Source organism: Vanacampus margaritifer, chromosome 9 (genome assembly GCF_051991255.1).
Source record: "Vanacampus margaritifer isolate UIUO_Vmar chromosome 9, RoL_Vmar_1.0, whole genome shotgun sequence".
NCBI lineage: Eukaryota > Metazoa > Chordata > Actinopteri > Syngnathiformes > Syngnathidae > Vanacampus > Vanacampus margaritifer.
The window spans coordinates 15634897-15652177 of NC_135440.1; the positions used below are offsets into that span (position 1 = coordinate 15634897).

Sequence of the window (17281 nt, forward strand, 5' to 3'; positions counted from 1 at the left end):
AAGGAAAAATGTTCCCATATTGATAAGGAGAAAAAAAAGAGACTAAATTACAACTATGTTGCGTGGTAGGCTTCTAAGCATTTCCTTGCAAAGCACGTCTACTACACCGCTCCTACATTCAGTGAAAATGTGTTACTTGTATACTGTAATATACTAGTTTTCCAATTCCATTTTGATCATTTCATGTGTGCATTCCATTTTTCAAAACCTTTCCCCATTTCAAATATGCCATAGTCATATAATGTTCCATTCAATAGAGAGTTGCTTTCTTCTCTGACCCTTTTTGTCCCTTTTGCCCTTTCTTGTCTTCCAGAGACACAATGGGGAGATTTTAACCAGTGCGTCGGTCAAGCACCTGAGTCACCGGCGTTTCGTGGTATCGTTCCAGCTCGACGGCGCCCAGAGGTCAGATCAAGACCTTTACCGCTGCATTACCCAGTCCTCCAGGGGTTCTGGGGTCTCAAACTTTGCTGAACTCGTAGTCAAAGGTAAAGATTTGACTTCTTTGTCTATAATACTTTTTTCTCACTTTCTTATGTTTTTCTAATCTGGTGTTGTGATGGAATATATTTAGCCCTTTTTTGAGGCTCCTGATGTAAACACAGGACTTCATTAAAGTTCCAATCCGGACACATGTTAAAAGACCTTCATGGCTAGTATGTGCAACTTGTGACTTGCATGGAAAGCCATGGTCGGAGAAGTCAATCTTCTGGAATCAAAGAGGCTGCCATCGCCAGCTCCTCAGCCTCCTGTCATAAAGCTGCTCACTTGACTTGGTCTCCTGCAGCCCTGTCATATCATGTACCACAGATGGTGACCTCAGTCCCATTACTCACTCCAACCCCACAGCCTGACACCGCTTTGACAGCATAGTAATGACATGACTGCGAGGTGGTTTGCTGGCAAAACATATCAGGCCTCAGCGAGGGGACAATGAGAAGTGGAAATAAGAATGTGACATTCTCACTCTTCTTCCCCTTTGCTGACCTTTAGCTCCACCTTTTTTTTATACTGGAGACTTGGGGAAGAAGTAGTAGATGAGTATTTCTTTCTTTGACGTGTGTTTCGTGAAGTTTCAATTGATTGTCAATCAGGGGTTTAACGTTTTCATTAGGCTTTGTTTAAATAGTAACTGCTGTTTCTCTGCTCTTCACCAAAATGGTGAGCCATCCCGTTGGGCAGTGGTTACAGGGTTACCGCAGGCCATTAAAAAGCATTAAAAGTCATTCAATGGATTTTGCTCAAATTAAGGCCTTAAATGGCATTAAAAAAATAAAATATGATTTTTTTGTGCTTTATTTTACATACAACGTTGCACAAATAAATAACTATAACACAATTAAGCAATAATAAATGTGATAAAATTACATGTATTTGGGGGGACTGGTGACTAGGCTGACTAAGGACAGTGTGTAGAATTTTTATTTTTTATTTCTCAGTGATATTTCATGTCAAAAACCCACTATTAATTTCAATAATATGCAAAAAAAATATTTTATATAATTGTAGGGATTGTTAACGCTAACATGTTTGGTCGCCATCTTTTCTGCTATAGCTACCCAAAAGGAGAAGAACTTCACAAACATAGTCATTGGTGGTAGGCTTGTAAAGTGCGGTCTCGAACTTAGGTTGTTGCATTCTATTAGTTCACCACTAGATAGGACTCATTTCTAAACACTGCGCCTTTGCCAAAAATGGCCTGGAGTGCATGAGTTGCTTCATGTCCAAATACCAATTGCTATGAATTTGAAAATAAATAATATCCTGTCATCAATGTGCAACATGAAACACTAATGTCACCTAGTGGCAGAAGATGACCTGAACACAAATCTAAGACTCAATGTTTCACACTCCTTTAAAGTGTTTAATATCTATTTTTAACTTCAAATAACTATGAATTACTTACTATAAAATTACTGGATCAATGAACTAAAATGTATAACCACATTTGGTATTTGGTAACAATATTTGTCCACTCTACTGTAATTAACACAAATTTAAAAGCTATTTTATTGTACATTTAGAGCAGCTATAACGTGCGAATAATTTGCGATTAACTCATTACCTCCCAGCCATTTTCACTAAAGCAACCCCCTTCGCTCCCGGCTGGTTTAATGGATTTTGACTGGCCCACAGAATATTGTGTTCTATTGCTATAAGAACATGGAACCTACCAAAAGGAAGATTAGAGTATTTTCTTATATTTCCATCTGTTTACGGTTTGCAGCAATTAGCATTACAATATAGCTAACTTTCATCATTATTCACAAATCTGTTAAGAACTGTAAGAAAATCAGCTTGTTTGCAACATGGCCCTGGCTGATCTCTTATACTCTGCTGCCACCTGCTGACCGTTTTTGTAATTACTACCATTGCTTCACCCGTTCTCTGCAATTCAGAGGCTGCATCAAAGTCTTCTGTAAACACCTTAAAAACGTATAAATACGTCTTTGGGCCCCGTCAAACATTTAAAATAGAATGTATTTATACGTCTTTGGGAGCAAATGAGTTAATCGCAAATTAACTATGGCAATCATGCGATTAATTACCATCAAAAATTGTAATTGACTGAGCCTTAATATGTGAACAGTGTATGCATATATCTATGTACTGTATATGACTCGTGGGCATCAAATTGGATTTAAGTTGCATTAAAAATGAATTTAAAATTACTGAATGAACAATACTGAGCTCTCCAGAAAAAAAAAGACTTTAAAAAGCATGAAAGTAAATTTGCTAATACATGCAGAAACCCTGAAGTAGTCTATTGAAAAAAAAAATAATAGAATTGATCTCTCAACAAAGATTTGAACCCAGAACCTGGATCCAACATACTGGTCAAGTAGTGGTCCAATTGTACAAGTGTAGGATTGTTTTTTTTTTTAGGTAATTTCCTGTGTAGTAGAAAGGGGGTTTGTTTTTCTGGAAATAAATTTGTACCACACAATTTCCCCCTTCTTCACATGCCACTGTCTGTGGGTGAAATTTGGTCTTTCACTTTGGTTACGTTATTGCCGCCTTAAAGACGAGAAGCTGCAGCTTTAAAGGCAAGCATCAGAGTAGAAGTGGGGTGCTCTACCAATGTATAAATCCTGTTAAGTGAGGGCCCTCAAAAGACAGCGGCGCCTCTGCTGGAATGACAGATTAGTCACAGCCACACATCTAACTGTGATCTTTTCTTGTGCTTTGTCCTCATTCCTTTCGCGCTCTCCCTTCCTTTCCTTTACACCGTTGCCCATGTAATTGTTCAGCGTCTTAGAAGTGCGAGTAACTGACCGTTGGGCTTGAAATTAATCCCCAGTTGGCAATCTCAACTGACAGTAAGGAGAGTCTCCTTCCTCTTTCATCGTGAAACGGATGAAGGGCGCCTAATTTTTCTGTGGCAAAAATTGTTTGATTGTGAGCGCACGTGTTTTTTTTTTTGTTTTTGTTTTTCACGCTCCGTTCTGCTTAATGTATGCAAGGTTGTGGATGCTTTGTTAATCGGTGTGACTAATCTGCTATTTGAACGCGGTCTGACCTGCTCTCTTCAGTCTCTCAGGACCCATTTAATTCTCAGTGGGCTCTGTTTTTATGCAATTGATGAGCTCAATTAGCCTTTACCAATATAAGACTTTTAAATTTTTTTTTTTTTTTTTTTTTTTACTATTCCCTAATAGTACCACCATCCCCTATCGCGCCACCTCAGCTGCTGCGTGCTGGCTCCACTTACCTAATCATCCAGCTCAACACCAATTCTATCCTTGGAGACGGGCCCATTATTAGGAAAGAGATTGAGTATCGTGCCAGCCAGTCTCCATGGTCTGAGGTGCACGGAGTCAACATGGTCACCTACAAGCTGTGGCACCTGGATCCCGACACGGAATACCACATCAGCGTGCTGTTGACGCGGCCGGGGGAAGGAGGCACGGGCCCTCCCGGACCTCCGCTAGTGAGCAAGACCAAGTGTGCAGGTGAGTTCTCATAGCGTCTTCAAAATTGAAGTCACGCCTCCGTGATCGCGGAATGAAAGTGCAGGGGCGTGTAACAATGACACACACCGGCATTTCTACAGCATATCAGTTCACTTTTACGTGTAAATACTAAACTAGATTGCGATTGTTCTTGACAGCTGCTGCGGCTGATATAGTGTGTGCTCAAAACACAAACATCCACCACAGACCTTCATGCATGTGTTATTGGCTTCCAAGCCCACTTTCACTTTGACTATGGCAAGGGTATCAAACAACAATTGAATTTGATTTGTATGTCATCTTGAATTTTGTGTAGATAACCATATATCTGGACCATGACTCATTGACGTAAAAAATGTTGTGAATTGTGTAGTTGTAATTTCAAGCTAACGTTGGTTAGTGGTGGGAATCTTTGACTGTCTAATGATTCGATTCGATTCCAATTTTTTGTCTTCGATTCAGAACGATTTGATTGACAATTATTTCTGCTTCAATTTATAGATGTGCAAAGAATCAACAAGCTCTACTCCAGTCTGACTCGCTAGTGCTAATTAACGCGCTACTCGCGGCACTTTTATCACTCAAAAGAACGGCTATTCATATAAAATCCCTCAGGAATGTATACAGAGAAGCATCGTAGCTTTACTCGCCGCCATGTGCTCTTCCTATGCTTAAAAAAAACAAACTTTTATTGGAATAACTTGATTGTGACTTTTTCTTTCTACTCTCTAATGTGACTACAACTTTACAGTGTGTCAGAACGCTCGGAACCACACTGCCCCTAAGTGGCCAAATTGTGTACAACATGAACAGCTCTCCCAATAAAGGCACACACAAACAAGGGCAAAAATAATTTCAATAAAATATATTTTGTGACATTTAAAATCGATTAAAATTCTTATGAGAATTGATTTTTTTTGCACACCCCGATTGGTAATAAAAATCTCCCCTTAAGGTTGTCCTTCTCAAATAGGAGGGTGATACAATGCCAGGGAGGCGTGTATGACTCCAGGGAACATATTGTTTATTTATTTATATATTTATTTATTTGCTGTACTAGAATAAAGTGTATTTGCACATCCACTACAGTAGGTGGCAGTGGCGCTCTCTTTGTCTAAAGGCGCAAGGATTATTAGCTCCTCTGCAAAGGTGTACTTACAACAATTTTATAGACAAATGATATACAGCGGAGAGTTGGGGTAGGGTGGGGTCGGTCGCGTAATGTGTTCTTATTCCCGGGGGTGGGGCATAAATTTTTTTATTACTATTTTTTTTTGCTTCAATTGTGTGTAAAACACAACATACTGAGCTTATTGATATAATTTTGCCCTATAGTGCACCATGTATTAACATTACTCTCTATGAATAGTCTCCGTTTGTGCCATTAATAATGCTTTGTCAACTTATCTTAAGAATTATAGTCATAGCTCAGCTTTGCAAGCTCATGGTTGCACACGACAAAATTTCCGAGTTACCAGAAATGAATCAGAGCTGTTTGAGAAGTCAAAATCTCACCCAATCAGTGGAATTTACCTTTACCTAAACACATGCCCACCTTTTACTCTGCAGCACACTTGCCCACAACTCAAACTAAACTTGACAACTCAGAAATTGGTTAGAAAAGAAAAAGGAAAAAGGCTTATTTGCATTAAGTATAACTACTTTGCAGGATCTGTTATTTCATGAAAGATGCTTGATTTTGATTTTGAGTGATTCTTGATGATCAAAGCCAAGATGCTCAACAGCAGCAGCCGATATCTAAAATTACAGTGCTATATTGTGACTGTCGGGTAAAATTCAATCAGAGTGTAAGTGATTGACAAGTTGGGACTCAGCCACTGTGACACACTTATCTCCTTAGAAAGGCTACATTTGCTATTACTGGCGTTCTCTTAACTTCCAGATCTGAAAGCGCAGAATAGTGCGACTTTCTCCTCGCAGCACGGTCATATCGATTTGACGCTTATTTGAAAGATAAGAGCTGGCTGACTATATGAGCTTGCCTAAAGCAGGCACCTTTGCTATTTTATGAAGGACATGGATTTAAAAAAAAATTTTTTTTTAAGTCAAAGCAGGAGTGGTGACCATCAGGAATCAAGCCAGGTTTACACTTGCAACATTTGAAGAACTTTCTTTGCCTTGTAATTGGAATATGTTGAACTAATTAAACATTTTAAACACTGCTGCAAAAACTTATCTTTGTCCACTGACTCCCTAATGCTTCAAAGTACATTTTACAAACCTATAGTTGATTGGACATTCGGCCATATGTAGTCATGTTCACTTAAAGGGAATGTATCACGGTATTTCAAACCCTTCCAACAGTTAGCTATAGGCATAAAATGATTCAATCTTACCTTTGACACCTTCGCGATGCAATTATTGTATGAAAAATAGGTATTTAGGTATAGAGGGGGAGGAGGAAAAAAAACACCTTCTGCTTACAAGGTGAGCGCACTTAACCACTACACCATTCATCCATTTTGTTTGAGTAAAAAAGTGTCAGCCACAGATGCTTTCTGGGAATTTAAGACGGCCAACTGTCATTGCACTTTGGCCTTGCAAATGTGAAAGATAATTGATTGCTTTGAATTCATTTGGACAGAATGTTTACTGACAAAGGCTACTTTTATCAGTATCCTGCAAGCATGGAGGTTTCAGAGAAAGTAGATGTGTGTTTAGTCCGCATAGGTGGTGCGGAGGTGGGGCCGCACCTGATGATGTCATAGTGAGTGAGTTTTCTCGGGTTGGGAGGGGCCGGTGCTTAGAGAGCAGAATGACGAATGGAGGAAAACACCGCTTCAGTGATAATTTTGGTGAGGAATTAGCCTTTTGACTTGGCTAAAAGCTCCAAAAAGTTGATTTTTCACGTTACTGTCCCTTTAAAATACCTGTATAATGTAAAATTGGGTACTAACACACGCGCATCCATCACATATGCTGGCTTTTGAACTTTGCGCTAACAATCTGGATAGTTATTTTCCTCTTTGGCGTAAAGGACACAACATCCATGATTTCCAAAAACACGTTAACTCGTTCACTCGCAGCCATTTTCATTATAACAACCCCCTTCACTCCCGGCTGTTTTACTGGATTTTGACTGATTTTGCAAGGTCCACCAAATATTTTTTTTCTGTTGCTATAAAAACATGGAACCTACCAAAAGAAAGATTCTTTCATCAGGAAAAAAAGTTATATTTCTATCTGTTTCTGTTTTGCAGCAATTAGCGTTAGAACATAGCTAAGTTTCATCATTATTCACAATTCTATTAAGAACTGTGAGTAAATGAGCTTTTTTGCAACATGGCCCTGGTCGATCTATTTTGCTCTGCTGCCACCTTCTGGCCATTTGTTTAATAACTGCCAACTCTTCAACCGTTCCTTGCAGTTGAGAGGCTGCATCAAAGCCTTCTGTATGCTCTAGCATAAAAAAAACTTTAAAAAACGTATAAATGCGTCTTTGGGACACTTAAAACATTTAAAATAGAACATATTTAACGTTTTTGGGAGCAAATGAGTTAAAATGTGGACTCGTCAGACCGCAGCACACATTTCCACTTGAGTTTGGTCCATCGCAGATGAGCTCGGGCCTCGAGAAAATTGAGATGCTCCTTAATATGGCGTCGTGAGAACAACATCCAGGCTGCTTCCGATATTTTGAGGAACGAGGAGCTCGGAATGTTGCCAGTAAGAGACTTGAGATGAGCTCTGTGTCTTTGTTAGCACATATTTATGCGAGCAGCTGTTCTCTGTGATGAAGATTGCCAAAGTGCTGTGGGGTATGGACCAAATCTTATTTCCTTTATGTATGTACTGCATGGAGATTCGAACCTGGGAGCTGTTGTCAGACATATTATCCACTAGCTCACTGCGCTGCCTCATATTCTGAATAATTAATTATTGTATTGCGAAATTAATTGGGTTGTCCCTTGTTGGGTTTAACTCAAAATGAACATTTTTGCCGCGCCTGCCAACATCTGTCCTCCCTTGTCATCTGTCAGTGTAGACACAAAGCACCCAGGGAGATGAACAGCGGTCCACCGCCGTGCTTGAAGCTAGCATAGCGTGCAATGCTAATGTCAACGTACACACAGATGAAGACAGTTCCCCTGCCTGTATCTGTATGCGGCAGACACGCATTAAATGGAGAGATCTGTGTAGCCCACAGGCACTCGGCATGTCATTCATGGTCATCACTCTTCCTGTGCCCAACAGTCTCTTCCTGCCACACACCATCCCTCACAAATCTCTCTACTGTGCTCCAGTGGAGCACACCGGACCCCCTCCCCAATGACATATTAAAGCCACCCTTCTGTCCCCACAGCCAAAAACAACCTCATTCATCAGCAAGCGTGATTGAACTCACAACCCTTTCTCACCCCTTTCAACACCCGTGCACATCTCCAGCACTCAAAACATGGAACACGGTAAACAACAATAGCAGCAAGGAAGTTAATAGCAGCCCCAAACTGGATGGGGGGTTGGGGGGGGCAAAGGGGAGGAGAGGAAGCCTGTGTGATGGACTGTGTGGGTGAAGTTATTTTCTCTTTGTGACATTTAATGTGCACAGTGAATGTGAGGAAGGTGAAGCAATAAAGGCTTCATAGTTGCTGGTGTCGGTGTTTGTGAAAGTCATTAAACTCTTTTAATGAGCATTTACATTTCAGTGACTGTGGCATTGGTTTGTTCAACCATGTGGGATAAGTAATATGGGGTTTGCTGCTCACTGATAAAATGGGAACTTGGATGCACACCAGACTAGGTGACATATATATATATATATATATATTTGTCCTGACTTTTTTTCTTCTTCACTTGCTACTATGTCTTGAACTTCCCTATAAAGGTTAAAGTGCAATTCAACCCCAAAAAAAATCTATTGACAATACTATGTTCTATGCAGCCCAACTAGTCTAAATATGGTATTCTGGTTATATGAATATGAAATATGAGTTAAGCAGCAAAATACAGCCATTTTTATCCATCTCGGGGGTGGGGCGGCCATTTTGCCACTTGCTGTCGACTGAAGATGACATCACAGATGCTCAGGGCTCAAGCAACGACCAATCACATCTCATCTGTTTTCTAAAGCTAAGCTGTGATTGGTTGTTGCCTGAGCCCTTCCATCGACAGCAAGTGGCAAAATGGCCGCCCCCTGAGATGGATGAAAACGGCTGGATTTTGCTTCATAACTCATATTTCACAAATGTAATATTAATCAGAATGTCATGTTTAGACAAGTGAGGTCACATATAACATATTATTGTCAAGAATTGTTTAAGGTTGACGGTCCCTTTGAATAAATAAAATAAAATAAATCACTTCCAAATAGCACTATTTAGGGCACTTGACAGAGAGCGAGATGACATTTGACCATGTTCACAACTTAAGGGTCAGGGATTGAACTTTTGGGTTGGGAGATGACCACTCTACCAATGAGCCACGACGCTCCACATTTTGAGATTCAGTCAACGGGATGACGTATAACATTTGTGATTATGTCTCAACAAACAAATGTTCAACAGTGCTATTACTTACTACTATTATTTCTACTGTTAAACAGCATGGAAGCTCTTTGGAAATTCTTTCCATGTTTTGACACTGCTGCTTTTTCAGACTTGGTCCCAGGACAATTGTTTCTCTATGCGTAGTAGATTAAAGCAACACTAAGGATTTTTTTGTTTACATTGATTATGAAAGCGCCATATGGAAATAAGCGGTGTTGTTAGGCCTGAAGGAAGACCACATTTCCCATGAGGACAAGCACATTGCGTCGTTTTTTTAGCTCAGTAAGTAAGTAAGTGAAATCCGGGCAAATGTTGATCCTTGACTGTCCTTTTATCCCTTTTTCCTTTTTGTCTTATCAGACAAAACTTTTCAGTTGTTTTGCAGCTTCTGCCAGGAAAGCAGTAATTGTGCATCGACATTCAAGTTGACTTCCATTTTTGTAACGAATGAGGAAAGGGGGCGGTGACGTATGCCATAAGGCAGTCGGCACATTTGTAGTTTTTTTGTGTGGCAGTGTTCCTACCATCCTCCTCAAAGTTGCTTAGTGCCAGTAGAAATGACACAGAGCCCCTCAGGCCATGGCAAAGGTACCATTCAACTAGTTTTAAGTCGATGTTTCATCAGAAGAGTTATGAAAATATTTTATTAAGCTTGAAAACTTCTTTAGTGCTACTGTAATCTCGGAGTTTGATCGGCCTTCACAGTTTGATGCCTGTGTGCGCTGATGCGCTGCAGTCATTGACATTCCAGTGAGATGTAAAAATGGCAAACTTCTCCACCTGGTGCAACTCACCTTTTTGACCTTCCTGCAGACTATAATCACCATCTCCTCAGAGCTCCACCGTCTCAACCATCTGGTCTACGGTACCCCTGCTGACCCCAGATACGATCTCCCAATCCTCATCGCCCCCTTGCTGTTGACCTGATTAGATTTAAGCATGAGAAAATTGATGGTGGGGCTGTTATGGTGAGCTGGAAATTATCTGGTGAGCGTAAGGGATCTTTTGAGCACTGTTTGGAGGAAAGCGCATTTTTGAAGCTCCGGTAGCCATGTCTCGCCACTGTGACTAATCTGCCACGGCCATGCAGACTCTTCCCCTCCCTTCCAATCATGTTGGGTAGCTGGCTCCACCATACCAATACACTTCCTGGGGCGGGTACTGTAAAACTAATCTCCGTGAATGTGAACATGGTCTCTACCTGCCATCCAGGTGTGCTTGATGAGCCGTTTCTTTAATTATCAGCACAGTGCATGAGCACGGCCTGAAACGCCTCAAGTAAATCACGGCGGATCGGTGAACATTTGTACTGCAGGTGGTCCCCAAAGTACTGCGCGGTAATGGGCCTCCACCTGCTTCTGGGTCACTGAAATCGCCCCTGAAAGCCCCCGCTCATGAACCTCTTGGTCTGGCCGGAGGGAGCCAACATTGAAGCCGGGCTAAAATTAGGAATATTAGCAGTGCGCAAGGGCTGACCGCAAGGAAGAAGAATCAATCACAGTAAATAGAGTTATGCACATGCAACGTTTGAAGGACATACTGTACATTACAGACTGTATATTATTATGATATGCATGGGACAAACCTCTGTCCTCTTTCCCAAATATGATGGTAAGGACTAAGAAATGATTGGTCTACATGTGTTGCTCCAATTTTTGTTTTCAGATATCGGAAAAATGGACAGTGTGTAGAGTTTTTCGATTTTTCAATGTTCATTCATTTTTAACTCATTTACTCTCAGGCATTTTCACTGAAGCAACCGCCTTCGCTAAAGTATATTTGTATATGTTTCCGTTTTTAAGCGATTAGCATTGGAATATAGCTAAGTTTCATCATTATTCACAAACCTGTTAAAAACACAACACAGCCCTGGTTGATCTCTTATACTCTGCTGCCACCTGCTGGCCATGTTTTGTAATAGAAGTTATCGCTTTAAGCGACTTCTCCAGGTTAGAAGCTACATCAAAACCTTCTGTATACTCTAACAAAAAAAAATAAAAAACGTATAAATACATTTTTGGGAGTGCAGGACAAATTATTAAAAAACATATTTATACGTTTTTGGGTTTGAATGAGTTGAAAACCCACTATTAATTTCAATAATATGCAAAACAATATGATCTGAGCAGTGCCTATCTTTCGGTAGTTCTTTGAACATTTTAACATTTTAAATAAACAATATTTATTTCTGTTTGTTTCATGTTTAGTTTGACAGTAAACGTCGACAGAGGCTGGTATTCAACAGATAGAAACTTCTTCTTTTTTTTTTTTTTTAAGTATTGTTCACTGTTTGCCAAAATGCTGTCAGTTGAGTTCACTGCCACCATGTGGCATCTCAAATTTGTGCAAATCAATAAACTCAGGTAACCTCTATCTCAAGGCACTTTGTATTTCAAAAAAAAAGAAAAGAAAAGAAAATTACTCACTGTTTTTTTTTTTTACATGCACGGGAAACATTGCAATATTGATATTTGCATTACCAAAATTATAAAATCAACTACCTTCTTTACTTCATGACATTAGAAACAATAATACGAAACATAAGAAATGTTAGCACGATTTATTGGTAAACGGTTTCATCTCTTTGTTTATGACTATACTGTAACCTCTACACACATTCAGGCAAATGCTGCAAAGTGATCAGATATGTCCTTCACGGTGAGGATGGCTAATGGCTGTAAACATACTGTGAAAGTATCTTTTCACAAAAAACAAAGAAATGTAATTCGTCATTGGCCAATTTAATGACCTGATCTCAACCCAACATCATGTTTTTTCTACTAGACAAAAAGAAGACAAAAGTGAAGGTAGCACGATCCACAAACAAGCGGCAATTGCATTAACCGCAGTGAATGCTTGAAAAAACATCTCCAAGCACAAAACTCACAATTTGTTGAAAGAGAAGGTCCTCGGCATATCTGAACTCATTTGCTCCCAAAAACGTATAAATACGTTCTATTTTAAATATTACCATGGTCCCAAAGACGTATTTATAAGTAAAAAAATAAATAAATGTTTTTTATGCTAGAGCATACAGAAGGCTTTGATGCAGCGTTTGAACTGAAGAGACTGCTTGAAGCAATGGTAGTTATTACAAAAACGGCCAGCAGGTGAATGATGAAACTTAGCTCTATTCTAATGCTAATTGCTGCAAAACGGAAACAAATAGAAAAATCTTTTTTTTCTGATGAAATAATTTTTCTTTTTGTAGGTTCCATGTTTTTTATAGCAATAGAACGCAATATTCGGTGAGCCTTGCAAAATCAGTCAAAATTCAGTAAAACAGCCAGGATCAAAGGGGATTGCTTCAGTGAAAATGGCTGGGAGTTCAATCAAAAGTTCATCTTGTTTTATTTGAAATCCATTGTGGTAAAGCATAACCCAAATCATTCAACATCGTTGTCCAAATACTTCTGGACCTAACTGTGTGTAAGTGCGCTTTTGGAATGTTTTGAATTCTTGCACACCGAGTGAAACACAAGGCACGGATGTCCTCATATGTTTGTTTTTTCACATCTGACGCAGTCAGTCCAAATCACCTCCTTGGCTGCGATGTACTGTCCCGTGTCACAGTTTTCGGGGGGGGGGGACAACAAAGCAGAACCTGTCACTTCCAATCCCACGTCCGATCTCTTAGGATCAACACGGCGCCCTGGGCTTTCGGCCTTGTTGGGGCGGCTGCAGGGTGTCAGCGAATGGCCGCCCGTGGCACAGCAACAAATAAGACGAGGCAAGGGTTGGCACGATGTCCACTTTGAGAAAAGCCACAATGAGCACACTGTGGCCTGTTTGCGGCTGCTTTTATCTAAAGGCCTCTCTTTATTTGACTCGGACTGTGCAGACTATCAATTACACGGCTCTCAACAATGAAGTGCTACTACTTTTGCATGTGCGCCGGATTCATTACATTTGTCTGCATGAGTTTGGGAGTCGATGTTTTGGTCATTTTTCTAAGCAAATGAAAAGAGAAGGCCAGTGAGTGCAGAGGCCCTCTGTGGAGATTGTAAGTGTCAGAGCATTTTTACTTCAATATAATCACAACCGCAGACAGTAATAAATGCAAATGAGGTATACATTGTTATTTCTGTCTTGTAGTAGTGCACAAAATTGCAAGTGAAGAGATGATGAAGTGGCACAGCAATATAAAACGAGAGTTATGTATATTAGGGCATTAATAGAGGGAATATTTTGCATGTAGTGTGCTTAGAGAGCATCTCTCAAATTAAATTAGTCAACAACTTTCCGCAGCCACTGCTTAGTAATAATGCACCTGCCACCTTATTAAAGTTCCATGCACTAGTCAGTCCAAAAAAATTGAAGACTTAGCTTAATAAACTGTTGTCAGACCCCGCCTCCCTGTCCATTCCTGATCATGTCTTATTATAATTAAAAGGCAGTGCAATACATTATGTTGCTTGACAAAAAAAGGCGTCGACTGTGTTAATAACTGATGAATGCCCCCATTGATGGCGAGGATGTCCTTGGCTTTAGTCCTCCGTTGGGATGCGCTCCTGAACACTGGGGCGTCTGTGCGTCGCTCTACAAGAGCCTCTGTGTATCTTTCAGTATTCATGAAAAAGAGAGTTGTCTTTCTTTTAGCTGGGGCAACATGAACACCAGCTATGACCAGAATGAACTTGCTTTCTTCTCAAAATATGTGATGACTCAGCAATAAAAACGTCTCGCAGGAGTGAGCGACCTTGCATAGTCCTAACATTTCTTTGGAGGGACGTGAGGATTAAACCACAGGGCAACGAACTAGGACTACGGAATAGTCAAAACTGAGACCGGGGCTTGTTTGAGAGCACACCAAGCTGCGCACTGTCCATTTAATTAGCACAAGTGACATGAGTTCGAGCTGTGCTGAAGGGGGAGCTGCAAGCAAGCTACAGTTGACTGTTGAGTTAGTGCTATGACCGCTTTTAGAAGGGGAACATCCAAAAGACTCCCAGAGTGGCACTGGAAAGCACTGATGTTCAGTATGTGCGCAGATGGTTGCATACCCCCAACCTGAACCCAGAAAGCAACAAAGCTCGCTTGTGGATTCTGGCCTGCACTTTGATAGTAACGGGGTAAACACATCTGTTTACTTAAATTAATAACTTTCCCAAATCCTATTTGGCCAAACATTTTAAGGGGTCATTTCTCTGATCAGATTGAATTTTTTTTTTTTAAATGCCCTGGAGTGACATAAACACTAATTTCAGAGGAATGTGAATTTAACAGCACCTTTGAACTCTCATGATCAACTCAATATTCCATATCGCTAGCCGAAACATAAAACCTCCTATTTTCTTTTCTTTATGTGAGTTGCGGAATAAGAGAGTCTTTATATACAAAAATACAAAGTAACAACAGAGAGCGTGGCTGGATTCAGATGGCCTCGAAGCAGGCTGGATGCAAAACTCAAAAATACAAAGTAACCACAGCGAGCATGAAGGAAAGCTTGCATGGAAAAAACCTTAACGTGCTCAGAGGAACCTCGACTAAGTAACCTTTTTTGTACCGACAAAAGGGCAAGGCACAATTGTATATGATGAATAAAGAATGACTAGGCAGACTTAGTGACTAATGCAGGGCCATAGTGATTGCATAGCAACTGACATCATCACAAGGGACATAATAACTGCATATCAACTACAAAATAAGTGTGACTAGGGAAACTAAGAGTGGGTAATACATCATCATCATCATCATCATCACCATACGTCACATAGCAACTGACAACATCAGCATCATAACAATAAAAAGACCCCATGACCCCCCAACCAAAAACACAGTTATAACATAAACTTATGTGCAGAATGCTATTTGTATTAGTGATAGACCGATATGAGTATTTCAAGGCAGATACCAATTATCGGTAGTTAAGTCGACCAATAATTGATATTTTAAGCCAATATTCATTTGCAGTAAAAGAGGAAATATGAGCGTCAAAATAAAAAAAAATTAAAAACACACAAAAAAAATTCTTTTTTTTCTTTTAATTTTAATCATGTAAAGAATTTACAGCTTTGTTTAAAAATTATAACAAAAACTGCAGGGAGCTTCGAGGGTCAGCATGTGTTAATCAAAATAAAAAATTAAGCAAATAAGCAGTTCCCTAAAGTCTTCTACTGTAAATAAAGTTTTTTTTAAAATTTTAACATAATTTCTTAATTGCAACATAATTTCTTAATTTTATTATTATTATTTTTTTATTTTTCAAAATAAAAACTGTAGGAGTTCCCATTGTTAGCATAAATTTTAAAAAGAGGGAATTTAAATAAATCTATAAATGAAAATGTCCCTTTATCAAACTGAGTGACAAATGCATATGAATGTACCTAATTTATTTTTTTTTTATCAGGGTTTGTAAAAGGTTTCAGAAGTTCTTCGTAGACAGTGAAAACTTGTCTGAATATGTTTGAAATGTCTGTGAACATATTATAAATCCTGATGAAAACCCTAAATTCGCTACGTTCGCAAGCTCAGTGAAATATTGGCTTTATCGGCCTTCGGATTCATAAAAAATCGGCACGATTATCCGTCCATCCCCAATTTGTATAAATCTTCCAGCCTGTGAGAAAAATATTTATCCAAAAGAAATTAGCGCAGATATGTGGCTTTACGTTTTTGGCCACAGATATGCGAAAGGGGGAAGCAATCTCATTTAATTACAAAACACATTCCAATCACACCCTTGTCAACTGAAATGGTCAGAAATTGAATTTTGGTAAGACCCCATTTTTAGATGCATGAGAAAGCCAAAGTCCTGAGGAAGAAATTTATATCTACATGTAGGAAGCTATTTTGTACCCAATGGTCGTTTAAGAGGACATATGAATGTAAAAGTCTTCCTTTGATCATTTACATTTTTATGAATACTTTCTATCAACTCATCTCAAGCTTCCTGTTCAATTTTTCTCCCCCCACCCCCCCCCCCCCCCCCATCCAGAACCCATGCGCGCACTGCGGGGCCTGACAGCCACAGACATCCAGCCCAGGCAGTTGTCCCTACTGTGGGAGAACTTGGCCTTCAACGTGACACGCTGCCACACCTACTCAGTGTCCCTGTGCTACCGCTACACCACGGCGGGAGGCGGCGGCGGCCACAACACCACCGTGCGCGAATGCCTGGCCGTGGAGCACAATGCCTCACGCTTCACGCTGCGTGATCTGCCGCCCTACCACGGCATCCATGTCCGTCTGTCACTGGCCAACCCGGAGGGCAAGAAAGAGGGCAGAGAGGTCACCTTCCAGACGGAGGAAGACAGTAAGTCCCGGGGGGGGGGGGGTCAAGGAAGAGAAAGAGGACACAAACAAAGATTTTATGCACAATTGGATTTTTATTTAACCGGTTACGGTTGCATTGACGTGCTTTAGTCTAAACTGTTAGTGTGAGCGTTCATTGCCGTGCTCAAGCACAGATGGAAGAGGTGACTGAGACACGGTCCACTCACTCATCAACGTGCACATGTATGAAACAAAAACGCGCCGTTTAATTGATTCAGCTGTTTTCTTTTGCCAGTTATTAGTGATAATTTCTGCATTTCATATTCGTATAAAGAAGTTTTCATGAGTTATAGCATATGGAAGCGGAAGTAGCAATGTAGATTAATTATATATATATATGTATATTTAAATATGTTCGGACGTATTTGCAAATACATTTAAAGAAAAAATCAACGTTAAACATTTCATGACAATAATATGTTATATGTGACCTTACTAGTCTAAACATGACATTTTGATTAATATTACATTTGTGGAATATGAGGTTTGAAGCAAAATCCAGCCGTTTTTTTTTTTCCATCTCAAGGGGCGGCCATTTTGACACTT

The 17281-nt window shown here is 40.0% G+C and overlaps 1 protein-coding gene across 4 annotated transcripts in view; it reads left to right on the forward strand.

The window, feature by feature from the left end:
- LOC144057359 (receptor-type tyrosine-protein phosphatase U) overlaps positions 1-17281 on the forward strand; it is a 222660-nt gene that overhangs the window by 133142 nt on the left and 72237 nt on the right. For all 4 annotated transcript variants that reach the window (XM_077574819.1, XM_077574820.1, XM_077574821.1 and 1 more), the window contains exons 6-8: positions 314-488; positions 3660-3953; positions 16398-16715. In XM_077574819.1, the coding sequence (XP_077430945.1) occupies positions 314-488; positions 3660-3953; positions 16398-16715 (787 nt within the window). The remainder of the gene's footprint in view (positions 1-313; positions 489-3659; positions 3954-16397; positions 16716-17281) is intronic.